This window comes from Plectropomus leopardus, chromosome 20, assembly GCF_008729295.1.
Source record: "Plectropomus leopardus isolate mb chromosome 20, YSFRI_Pleo_2.0, whole genome shotgun sequence".
Taxonomy (NCBI): domain Eukaryota; kingdom Metazoa; phylum Chordata; class Actinopteri; order Perciformes; family Serranidae; genus Plectropomus; species Plectropomus leopardus.
The window spans coordinates 5,408,325-5,421,236 of NC_056482.1; the positions used below are offsets into that span (position 1 = coordinate 5,408,325).

The 12,912-nt window shown below is 40.3% G+C and overlaps 1 protein-coding gene across 1 annotated transcript; it reads right to left on the reverse strand.

Annotated features, from left to right (window-relative positions):
* Nucleotides 1–356: 356 nt before the first annotated feature.
* LOC121960050 (neuropeptide FF receptor 2-like) lies at nt 357–2,430 on the reverse strand. The gene is made up of 3 exons (XM_042509645.1): nt 2,103–2,430; nt 1,603–1,702; nt 357–1,512 (listed from the first exon to the last, which is right to left on the reverse strand). Exons 1-3 carry the CDS (start codon nt 2,428–2,430, stop codon nt 630–632), a joined length of 1,311 nt encoding a protein of 436 aa, XP_042365579.1. The 3' UTR covers nt 357–629.
* Between the last annotated feature and the right edge of the window lie 10,482 nt (nt 2,431–12,912).

The following is a 12,912-nucleotide window of genomic DNA, read 5'->3' on the forward strand; positions in this document are numbered from 1 at the left end:
AATAAGGACAATACAAGTGAGTAGTGCATGGCTAGATTGCCAGTTTGTGCAACAAAAGAAAATAATAATAACATTATAAAAATATTTTCTGTTTATTCTGTTCATCATCCATATTGCAGCTTTAAATTAGTTGTATATGAACAACCTGTTCTCATTCCCCAAGATGTCTACTGCTGATGCTTTGTTATGCCCCTCTACATAGTGATGCACAGGGCAAATGATGACTATATGGAACTTTATGTTAAAACAACACTGACTTTTGGTTTCACTTGGGACAAGAACTACAGTTTTCTGGTTGAAAGTTTGTGAGCCCTACCTGGACTTTCTCGTGCTTTATACTACATAGGTTTCGCTCAGTGGAGCCTCTCATAAAGATACTAGGGGTATCTTTATGAGAGGCTAGGGGTAAGGGTGCCTTTGCCATTAATCACATGCCTGGGAATGAGAATGGGCTGATATAAACGTAATTTCTAGGAGACAAGGCTGGCTTGCAAGTACATTCACTTGGACAAATATACAAAGAGTATCATCATTTCCAAAGCCTGTTTTTCATTGCCCTTGAAATGCAATACATGATTCTCCAAAAACCTCTGATCCTTTGAAAGTGACCCTGTGCTGTCTCAGTCTCCCTAAATCTGGGACACCTTTTCCAGGTCCTCCATTATCAGGTCCTGTTCTTTAGCAGTTAAGCTCCCCCCTTGCTGACATAAGGACTTCCCATTCTCTACTAACACTGAACTGGCTCTTGAGTTTGATCTATTGAGGACAACAGGCTGGACTGGGAGGACAGCGTTCCCTCGGATTCGATGGGAGAAGGTCTTCTGGCGCCCAATTCCCTCAGAGCACAGCTGGAACTTGAAAGCAGCCTGAAAGCCTCTGCGAAAGTTCTCGTTGAAGAATCCGTAGATGATGGGGTTGACGCTGCTGTTGAAGAAGGCCAACCAGTGAGCTAAGGGATACACATAGATGTTTATGACACGATATTGGTGCTCTGTCAGGCTGGCATAATCACTCAGCATCATCAGGGTCCATAGAGGAAGCCAGGACAAGATGAAGAGCAGAGCCACAATCAGGAGCATCATTATCACCCTATTCTTCCTCTTCGAAATCGTGTGACGACCCTCCATGCTAGATTTGCTGTTGCAGCCGCCCTCTTCAGACGCACTTCCACTGCCCCTCACCTGAGGGATAACAGTCTTGGAGAGCGTGAAGCCGATGCGGGCGTACATGACAACGATAAGGCTAAGAGGAGCAAGGTAGATGTTAGCAAAGAGGACCGTGGTGTAGATTTTCCGCATTTCCTGATTGGGCCAATTTTCTCGGCACCAGTAGAAGGGGCTGGTGTCGTTGTTGCCGCCAAGGACTATTCGCACCCTCTGCTCTTTTGTGACCTGGAGCATGACCCCAGAGGGACACATGATGGACACAGCCAGGACCCATATGATGATGATAATTAGCTTTGAGGTGGCAATGGTCAGCTTCTGCTTGAAAGGGTAGACAATGCAGCGGAACCTGACACAAAGGGGATTGGAGGAAATGCATGAGGAGAAAATAAGTTTTTTATGAGCAAATAATAACCAGCGACACAATAACAACTCTTACCTGTCAACAGCTATTGCCACGAGAGTGAAGACAGATGCTGACACAGATATTCCTTGAACCATACCACTTAGCTTACACACTATGCTACCAAATGGCCATCCTGCAGAAAAAAAAAAATTAAAAAGATGTGAGAACATGACTATGTTAAAGGGGACACATAACTGCTAAAATCTCAGGATTCCTACCATACTGAACACTCCCTTTTTCCCAAAGTTTTTTTTCCAGATGAGCAACTGAATAGAGTGCCAATTTCTTTATGTGGTGGTCTTCAAATTATTACATTATATATAGCCGACACTGCTACTTGAAGCTACATGCTAGCAGGAAAACATATGGACTTTATTGCCAATGTTGTAAGTTTCTGCCTGAATAAGTCATCATTTTCAAATCAAAGCCAAAACAGAAGTAAGAGGTATATAAATAATAAATTGATAAAGGACCCAGCTTTGATTTAGGCATATTATTAAAGATAGAACAAGCTGAACTACAAACAAAATGACCTGTTATGATGTTGTCCACCAGCGTAGTTGGCATGCAAAAGATGCCAACCAGCAGGTCGCTGATGGCAAGGTTGAGGATAAACAGGTTGGTGACTGTGCGCATGTTCTTGCTGCGCAGCACGATGAAACACACCACCCCATTGCCCACCATGCACACCAGGAAGATGAGCAGGTAAGAGACAGTGAAGACGGCAGCCACAGAGGGCTTGTGGAGGTAAAAGTCAACATAGGTGATGTTTTGGTGAATCAAAGGGTTTTCCTGCGATCTTGAGGAATTGGAAGGGTTCGGTCCCTCACAGGTGGTGTTGAGAATGAATTTCTTGGTCATGTTGATGTCTGGGTGTGAGAGAGACACGGATATAAAGAAAGGCAGAGGTATGTTGATGGATTACCTATTACAGAATGGGCTCAGCATGTAGGTGAACTTGTTCTTGGTTAAGTATCAGATAGTCTTTTGCAACAAAATCAAAAATTACAAAGGAAAACATCGATCTTACATCCTCCCAGTGATAAAAGCAAAAGAAGGAATCAGTTTGTAATTACCAAAAACAATAACCTATCCAGAAATCAAAAATCCAGTCTAAGTGTTTTTGTGGGTGCAGTGATTCAGTCAAGTGTATGCTCTCACATACTAATAACATGCTGAGGAAAATAGCTAATCTGTTCTGAGAGCAGTGTGAGAGTGTGGTTGCTAGCTTACAAATTGGTTCCATCAATCATCTGCATCCAGCATTCTGGGATGAGATGAGGTTATTACTGACTTAAACACTTATGTGATTGGTACATTTTACACACCTTAATGGATTTTGGAAACTTTCTGTCTCGAGTTTTCTGCAAGATTAAGCTTGTTTTTTAAAAAAATATAATACATTCACATCTTGCAACAACTCACAACTCAGCATCTGTTGTGTAACTAAAGAACACAGGACTATCAAATTAGTGTGAATATTTATTTTAGTGTTAAAGAGAAAGGCCAGGGTTATGAATATTAAATTGATGCCATGTGATGAATCAGTAATTACTCTTTCAGTAACTGCACCATCATGGTTTATTTCATTTTCACACTTGATTGTGTATTTAAAGGGACAGTTCATCCCAAAATCAAAAATCCATATTTTTCTTCTTACCTGTAGTGCTATTTAGCCATCTAGATAGTTTTGGTGTGAGTTGCAGAGTGTTGGAGATATCAGCCGAAGAGATGTCTGACCTCTCTCCAATATAAAAGAACTAGACACTTGGCACATGACTTGTGGTAAAGATAAGAAAAAAATGGAAAAACTCAACAGCAATGTCTCTTTCAAAAAATCATGATCTGATTACTCAAGATAATCCACAGGCCTTGTTGTGAGCAGTTTCATGTAGGAACTATTTTCTTTCAACCAAACTACACTCACTGAAGTGAAGCTATATAGCAGAATTTCAGGAGCAGGACCACACCTCTACCGCACCTCAACCACGCCTCTTCCAGCTTAAATATCCTCCTAACCCGATCTTCCCCTTACGTTCTCGTTATTCTGCACCCCTCCCTCCCTCAACCTCTTTCCTTTTCCTCCTTCTCTCCGTAGGGTCCTAGGGGTCTGTCGTGCCCAGGAGCCACGACGGATTCCCACCGAAGCTTCCCCACACCGCACTCAACCATCCGTCCCACAATAATTCAACATCAATGTTTATACCAAATTTACATTCACGTCAATAAATTGTCAAAATGATTTCCTACTGAGGTGTGGTCCTTGCTAGTGAAAGTATCAATGTGTACAAGGAGGCGTGAATCTTTTGCTAGCTCGCCAAACACCACTGAGGCAACATGTTGCAGCTCAGTTGAGAAGGGTGCCATTAATGTTTACATTTCAAACTCTCATGAGCTTCTTGGCACGTCTGCACGCTTTATTCTGCATGGTGATATGGTTAGCAGGTGTAGTTCCATAGAAAAATAGTTCCCACATAAAACTTCTCACAACAAAGTCTGTGGATTATCTTTATTAACTGGGTCATAATTTCTGGAAGAAAAAAAACATTGCTTTTAAGTTTTTCTTTTCTTTTTTTTTCAATTTTTGTCAATTTATGTCCTTTTTTTAATTATTATTTTTTTTCACTTTCAGGACCCCAAGCTGAGTACCATATAGTTCCATTATATTGAAGAGACGGCAGACATCTCTACAGCTGATATCTCCAACACTCTGCAACTCACATCTAGATAGATATACATATATACTACAGGTAAGATGAAAAAATGTGTTTTGGATTTTTGGGTGAACTGTCCCTATAAATACACAGTTAAGCGTGAAAATGAAATTAGACTCAATAATTGTCTTGAAAAAAAAATTATTACTGATTCATCACATGGCATCACTTTAATTGCCTCAAACATGAGCTGTTGAAATGTAGTTTTGACACAGCCACAGTTACGTACACAGCAAACCTTTTCCTTTCTACGTTTTCAAAAAGATAACTCTTGTAAAAGAAAATGATTTTGCTGCACTGCTAATTATAGTTCTCTTGCTCATACAATCACGCTCATCACTCTGCTCATTATAATGTAGCACACACCAAACAAAAGCTGAAAAACATACTAAGAGTGGCAAACACCTGCAATTCAGACCCTCTGTGGGTGAGATGAGAAAGGCATTGTTCAGCAGTTCTTGAAACAATCACATGGATGACTGAGAAGATTTTGGAGCTCATTTCCGAAATGTGATCAGATTCACCCAGGACCAAAAATCAATTCTTAAAGATCCATAGTTAAACAGAGCTTCAGTATTCCAATAAAGTACAGAGACATCAGACAGTTTTATCACTCCAACTTAAACTAATGTTCTTACTATGTTGTCCATATTAGTCTTTACAGCACCTTGGTGATAAATGATGTCAAAAAGCTTTCTTTATTTTCTGAAAAAAAGTTTTAAATTGATGTGCAGTCATGCAGTCTTTTTACGACATCTTCACAGTTAACTGATAAAAGTAGATCATAGAGTATATGCATAATTAATACGCAAAGGTGATGTGATGATGGAAAGTGAAAATTTCCTTTGTTGTTATTATTATTATTATTTTAAATTATTTAAAAATTGTGAAGTTTCCCAAATCTGGGCACTATTTTTCTTACCTTATAGGGAACAGTATACTCCTTTCTTCCGTCCTCACAGGTCCTATATATCCAGAAATTCCACTCAGAGCATAAAGCTGCGTTCTCATGCCGATGTGAGACTCTGTGCATCTGCTCAGTCCGCCTGCTGGGCACACACTGCTGTAGTGCTTATAGATGACAGGGAGGAAATGAGATTCATTCATGTGCAGGGCGGTGCAGTTGCCTGGAGGTGTTGTAAGAACTGACTGTAATATACAGCAGTTAACATATACTGTCTGAGCACTATATACACAGAGTCTATAAAGATGAAGGGTCAGTTTGAGTGGTGGAGGTTGGTTTTCTTTGACATTTGTCAGGAAAATAGGCGTTAGGGAATGTCATTGCTCATCTTTGATCAAGCTGTCAGGCGTCAGTCATCCTCAGTGCACAGGTCTTTTCTTTTACAACTCAATCTTCACACCTGCACTGTGGAGGTGATGCAAAGAGACGGCTCCTCCACTCAGTCTCAGCTCCCCTGGTTCCCTCTCGTTTTCCTGCCTTCAGTCAACACTATCCATCATCCCACACATTAATCTCTTTGTCCATGACTCTTCCCCCTTATTCCTTTATTTCTTCTTCCCCTGGTGCATTTATCCCTCATACTTCATTCCCCCACCCCCTCAGGCATTTATCTTAATCCTTCAATCTCTCACCAGTGGCATGTCGAGGGCCACCCCAAAATCTGAAAAACTGTTTGACGAGTAAACCAACTGTGCGTTCCAAAACCAGTACGATCATACTATATAGTATGGCAAACAAAGTTTTAGTATGTCCCAATACTGCAGTACACCCAAAATACTAGAATATTACTTTGTCCAGTAGGATTTTGCAGCATGCGAGCCAGCATGCTTTTCTGGCTATTCTTACCCACAGTCCTTCACATGGAGATGAAGATGTGTGTTTTTGTAAGTGTATTTGTTTTATACTAATTGCGCAGAGTGGGTTTAATAAAGTTGTTTGAATTGAGATGTCACATCTTGACTGCTGATTAATAACTAGCAGAGGCCACAATGACAGATGACACTGCATTCAAAAGACTGATGATTAGTCAAATGGTAATATCAGGTATATAAATTGTTTACATGAACAAAAAAAAGTCACCCTTCATCTTCTCATCTCTCTCTCTCTAGACATCACTCCTTCACCTATTATCACCCCCCATTGTTTCATCCTTCTACCCTCATCCATTCATCCCTCACCCTTCATTCCCTTTTCCCATCATCCCTCTGCCTCACCTTTGATGTCTCACTTTTTATCACCTCATTCCATTATCCCTTCACCTCCACCCCTCACCCTTCATCCCTCCACCCTCTTTCATTCATCCGTTTATCCCTTAACCCTTTACCCCTTACCTTTTAACTTTCATCCCTTTCTCCCTCTCCCATCATCCCCTTCATCCTTTGATCCTCATCCTCTCGTCCTTTTCTAAAGACTTCTATGCGATACACTATTCTAAACCTTTATCTTTATTGGGTTGATATCTCATGCTGGCTGTAGTATTTTCATAAATGCAGGCTGCAAAATTTTAAACCACATCCATGATTGATGGCATGTGTGACAGAAACGAGCTTCGATGGTAAAAACAGAGAGATGATGGGTTTAAAGGGGAGGAATACCTAATGAAGGGTCATTATCTGCCTGATGCAGGAGCCACAGGTGCAGAGGGAGAGTTCAGGACTGATTGTGCAGGTTGATTCCTGTAGAGGAGGGCTGATGATCGATGAGTGTAATGCTGATACTTGACTTGAGGAGAAATGAAGGAACGGAAGCAGCAAAGAGGCTACCTACATGGCACAAACTGTTCATTACTGTCAGTATTCTCAGAGAAAGCCCTCTGAACTGCAGTAAGCTGCAGAATGCTTAATTAACACCTTAAAACTCCTCTCGCACAAATCCTGTCACAAGTGTGGGGATTCTTACCTTCGAGGGAAAATGCGAGGGAGGAAACATATTGTCAGCAAGAGTCTGTATGAGGTTGGATGGGGGAATTTGGAAACAGAGCTTTCAGGGTGTACTGAACTTTGTAATAGCTGATGAGAATTTTGTTGAAAGCAATGAAAGCAAAGCATTCGAGAAATTGTGATGGCAGAGACTTGTGCATGTGTGACTGTGTGTCTTTTTGTGTCAGGGACAGGCAGAAATAAAAGGCAGTTCTCATCTCTTATGCTTAACTTTTCACATTTTTGCATGTTTTACAACCATTAGTTTGAGTAATTAGGCTCAAAGATTGTTCATTAGCACTCATTCCAAATGTTCTTTTATACAAACTTGTACAAAGATTATAGTAAACTGAGGAGGGGGGACTAACAAGACTAATGCAGGACAGGTGTGTAACTGGGTGCCACAGGGGGGGAAACTTTTTGTTGCGCAGGGAAAACGAACAATGGGTTCCTGGTTGACAGTCCAGAGTTTGTTTGACCATCCACCTTCCTGCCCACCACCCCTTTGCAGCCACGGCTAAGGGTTCCTCAGTCAAAGCGTCTGTATTTGACCAGTTGGGGGTGAGAACTGGCTGATAATCCGTAACAGTTACTCCTTTATTCAGCTCAACCCTACCACAGTAAAACACACCAGAGCACAAAGACACCAAAGGTGTGTTACATTCACAGAAAAATAATGACCTCTTTTTTGTTTTTGAAAAGATGCTCAATTAAGGAGGCGGAACATTAAACGAACTAACTAAAACTCACTGTGAAAATCTGGGTTAACAACATTGACTTCAGAGTTTAAATAGAACAATAATCACAGGCAGCATCATGAAAAGTGAATTTGTTGCAGCGTGGTTTTCAGCTCCATTTACCTCGTTATTAAATTGTCTCCCAAATTCCCACTCCTCGTCTTATTAACTCCCCATGAGAGCTAATTGCAACACATTTTCCACACTGTATGCTTTGCTTTATTTGGATTGTGCATAGACACATTTGGCAATGCCTCTGCTTTCTTTTATACATTGTAATGGTGCTATAATTACATAGCACTCACAGTGTGGATGGCCATGTCTGCATGTCTCCTTTATATTATTTTCCTTGTGTGAAAGTGCAGAAAATCATTGATTAACAGACACAACATGAAGTGAAGAATGAGTGGCAGACAGCAAATTAACTCATAAATATAGACTGCATCCATTAAATGTGGCATCCATGTGGCATCCATGATTGCCTTGGTTGGGAAGGAGAAAAAGACAATTTATTTAGAAAAAAAACCCAGAGGAAAAACACTAATGGCTCTGTTCAACTGAGAAATGACACAATGAGCAGAGTCTGGAAAGACAGTCTGAGGACAATGTCATAAACTTTGGAGACAGTGTCACGGTCAGAGGATGGAGCCTGCAGTGAGTGTCCAGAGCCGTGCTGAAGCTGTGAGCAGAGATGGCATCAATAATCAGGTTTTTCTGTTTGGGTGCAAATTTTTGTACCTGCAGTGCACTCCTGAGTGATCATGTGCCTTTTTGAAAAAGAGACAAAATATAATTTAGTTTGGGAGCATTCACAAGCACTTAAACCTCCAAAATCTGAGCAAATTGGTTTGATTTCTTTTCAAAATATGGGATTTTTTTATACTCAAAAAAAGGGGGGGGGACTTTTTCCATAAAAACTGTGTTTATAATACTATATATTTAAAATGTTCTTACTATTTATACACAGTATAATTTATATATATAAATTTATATATTATCAATTTATTATTTAGCACTTTTCTTCAGGCCATTTTTTTACTTACTTTTCTTTCTCTTTTTTAAATCATTGTTGTTTTATTTAATTATTAGATTTTTTTTATTATATTAAGGTGAATTATAATTACTTTCAGGTAATTTTCTTATGTCTTACATATTTTTGGGCCTTTTTTTTGGTAAGTTGGTCATTGCATTCTTCCCATGTTTTTGAAAAAAATCAAGTCAATTTGCTCCAGGTTCAAAGGGTTAGACACCATACATACAGAGAAGTCACCAATAGTGTATGCTGTCTATGCATTTGACATTATTCCCCTTTATTTACATGATGCGACTAGCAACACATGATGTTGGATTTATTACACTTGTAAGGGCCATCTAATGTTGCAGAGTATTGGGACGTTTTCGGGCCAGAACCGTCAGGTAATGCTCTGCTGAGCTCTGATCATTACGCATTCACTCAGTCATTCACTCAGGCAACACATGCAATATCCAATACCATGAGCTAATGTTAAAGAAAATAACATTGATGTTCTCTTCCACACCAGAGGAGTTAATTATTACACATTTTTTTCCTCTTGGCAATGACAGGAACACGGTCCCTCATGGTAAAGAGCCAATTAGTTTCATTACAGCCGGCCCAAGTCCTGTGATCATGGAAACTACGCAGCCATCCTTTCTTATCTTGTGAGACTGAGCATGACTTAGCTCACAGCTTTTGAATTCAACCCAATTCATCTCCTTAAAAACACACACGTGCACTCCACGTGTCCGCACCCACCAACCAGATAGTAAATAGTCCCATCATTATTTTTGGCAGAAGTCTAAAAACACTGTGTAACCTTAACTTACATATAGGCTCAAACAAAATGTATGTTCTGATGGGCAAGTGAGAGTTTTTCTTTTGGTGATCCATTTTCTATGTTAAAAAAATAATTTGTGAAATAGAGTGAAAAAAACATTGTGACAAAAAAAATCTTGCAAAAAAGAAATTCTCGCATTTTTTTTTTCTTTTAGGATCTGAAATGCAATATTCAAAATGTCCACAAGGGGGAGTACAAGCTCAGACAATATCCTATAACTCACTTCACTGTTTTTTTTGTTTGGCAGCTTAATGTGGGAATGGAAACTGGAGAAGGCACTCAGCTGCAATTGGAGCTTAAGCCCTTATGAACATGCTTATTTCACATCGAATTACTTCAACTAGGAGAGTTCCTAATCGGATGAATACAATATTATTATTTTAAATTTAAAAGGAGTGACAGGAGTTTGTCCTAAAAGAGGCGGACAGTAATCCATATTTCCATGGAAGAATTAAGAAGTTGGAGCGCCGCAGCACCTTGAGGATAGGGGCCATGAAGACAGAGTCCCATCAGGAGGAACACAAAGATACCGGTGACTCTTTGCTCCCTGGATTAGTGGAAGAAAACACAAAATTAAAACAAAAAAAAACTAACTTTCACGAGCAAATACATCAGTGGATCTCAAAAACAGTTCATAAAATGTTTCTATAATGACAATTTAATACATTTTTAGATTTATAAGGGAAAATGTGTGTGTGTGCATATAAACGTTTTGGAGGGAGTTTACACACAGCATTACAGCCCATTGTTATAAAAACCCTCCCTTCTAGCCACCTGCTAAGAGATTAGTTTTCACCATTTCACAATTTTCACAAAGGAAAGAGAAAGAGAGAGGAGATGTGGAGATGGAGAGATGTGTGGAGGTGTGAAATTATTAATTGCACTCTATGATGATGTTGAGGGTGATGATAAGAGTCTAATGCATATGATGGTAGGGAGGTTTCCAAAGGTCACAGCATCGACGCAACCAGGACCAGACCACAATCAGGGCGAGCAGGGGGCACAGTATCAGTACAGCCACAGCACGAGCACAACCAAAGGCAGGGTCACAGCATCAGCACAGCTATCACCACGGTCAGGCACAGTTAAGGTTGCGGCCAGGATCCAGGAAAACTAGGAAACAACGGAGCAGGAATGCTCCCGAGAGGCAACAGGATTAGTGTAGTGCAGTTCAACAGACCCAGGCTCCATAATCGCGAGCCCCAGATAGTGAAAGTACCACATGGCTATCACAGATGTAAGGCTAAGCTAAGCTACTGAGGCTAAGCTAAACTTGCAAACGGCAATGCAGTTAACAGACATGCATGATTTTCCGATGGTGGCATTGAGAGAAGGAAAAGAACCTCAGTGTATTATAGGAAGTCCCCCGGCAGGTTAAACCTATGTCAGCCTTACTGTGGGCTGGTCCAGGCAACCTGAGCCAGCCCTAACTATAAACTTTATCAAAGAGGAAGGTCTTAAGTCTACCCTTAAAAGTTGAAACGGTGTCTGCCTCCCTGACTAAAACTGGAAGATGGTTCCATAGGAGAGGAGCGTGGTAGCTGAAGGCTCTGGTTCCTATCCTAGTTTTGGAAACTTTGGGAACCACAAGTAACCCTGCATTTTCAGAGCGCAGTGATCTTGAGGGTTGGTAAGGAACTATGAGCTGCAACAGATAGGATAGAGCCTGACCATTAAGAGCTTTGTAAGTAAGGAGGAAATCCAATCCTGGATTTCACAGGGAGCCAGTGCAAAGAAGCTAAAACAGGAGAAATATGATCCCTTTTCTTGCTTCCCGTTAGAACACGAGCAGCAGCGTTCTGCACCAGTTGGAGAGACCTAAGAGATTTGTTGGGGCAACCAAATAATAGGCAGTTACAGTAATCCAGCCTAGAGGTGACAAATGCATGTACTAATTTTTTCAGCATCTGTTTGGGAGAGGATATGTCTAATTTTTGCGATGTTACGCAAGTGAAAGAAAGCCGTCCTTGAAGGTTGTTTTATATGGGAGGCAAAAGATAAATCTTGATCAAATCAAACTCCGAGGTTCCTTACAGTTATGCTAGAGGCCAAGGTAATGCCATCTAGAGAAATTACATTGTTGGAAAAGGAGCTTCTGAGGTGTTTGGGGCCAAGAACAATAACTTCAGTTTTGTCTGAATTCAACATCCGGAAATTACGGCTCATCCAGGCTTTTACATCCTTAAGACATGTTTGAAGTCTAGATAGCTGATCAGTTTCATCTGGTTTCATAGATAGATATAATTGCGTATTGTCAGCATAACAATGGAAATTTATAGAGTGTTTTCTAATTATGTTGCCTAGAGGAAGCATATATAAAGTAAAAAGGACTGGTCCAAGTACAGAACCCTGTGGCACTCCAAAGCAGACCTTAGTATGTGCAGAGGGTTGATTGTTGATGTGAACAAATTGGGAACAATCTGATACTGGTAAGTATGACTTAAACCAGGCTAGTGCCGTTCCTTTAAGGCCAATTAAGTGTTCCAGTCTGTGCAGTAATATTTGATGGTCAATGGTGACACTGAGATCTAATAGGATTAAAACAGAGACCAGACCTGTGTCAGAAGCGATAAATAAGTCGTTATTAATTTTTGCAAGTGCCATCTCTATACTATGATGAACTCTGAAGCCTGACAGAAAGTCCTCGAATAAACTATTATCTTGGAGAAAGTCCCAGAGTTGAGCTACAGGTAGAGTGCACATCAAGACTTAAAGGGTAAATTCGGTATTTTTCAACGCAGACCCTATTTTCCCATGTTTTTGTGCGCCAAGCCCTATTTGCACATGACTAGTATTACCAGGAGATCTTTGGTGATACATAATAATTGAGGTTTTCTGTGATCTTAATCCCATACAAATCTGACATGTAACTTGTTAAGTAAAAATTCCACCTCAAATTAACCTGACAAAATTTTGCCAAACACAGAAACTGTGTAATAATATTAGTCCCCTGCGAAGCATCTCATTGTTTTGAGGCCATATTTGGGTTTTTCTGTTTTCTGATTCCTAAATCACATTAGGTCCCCAGTTAATATTAATCCCATGCGAATGGCTTAAGTGAGGATGTATTTTTTTTTTGTGTTAATATTGAGCGAGAACGCTGCAAATGGCAGCAGCAAAACAGGCTGTAATGCAACCACTCCGGGCATGTTC

Bases quoted from the DNA above. Each gene is read 5' to 3' on its own strand.
- LOC121960050 (XM_042509645.1), bottom strand. From the start codon at position 2,430: ATGACCAAGAAATTCATTCTCAACACCACCTGTGAGGGACCGAACCCT. The intron at 1,703-2,102 runs GTCATTTTGTTT...TTTTTTCTGCAG, and splicing joins GGTGGACAACATCATAACAG to GATGGCCATTTGGTAGCATA. The intron at 1,513-1,602 runs GTAAGAGTTGTT...CCTTTGTGTCAG, and splicing joins GTGGCAATAGCTGTTGACAG to GTTCCGCTGCATTGTCTACC.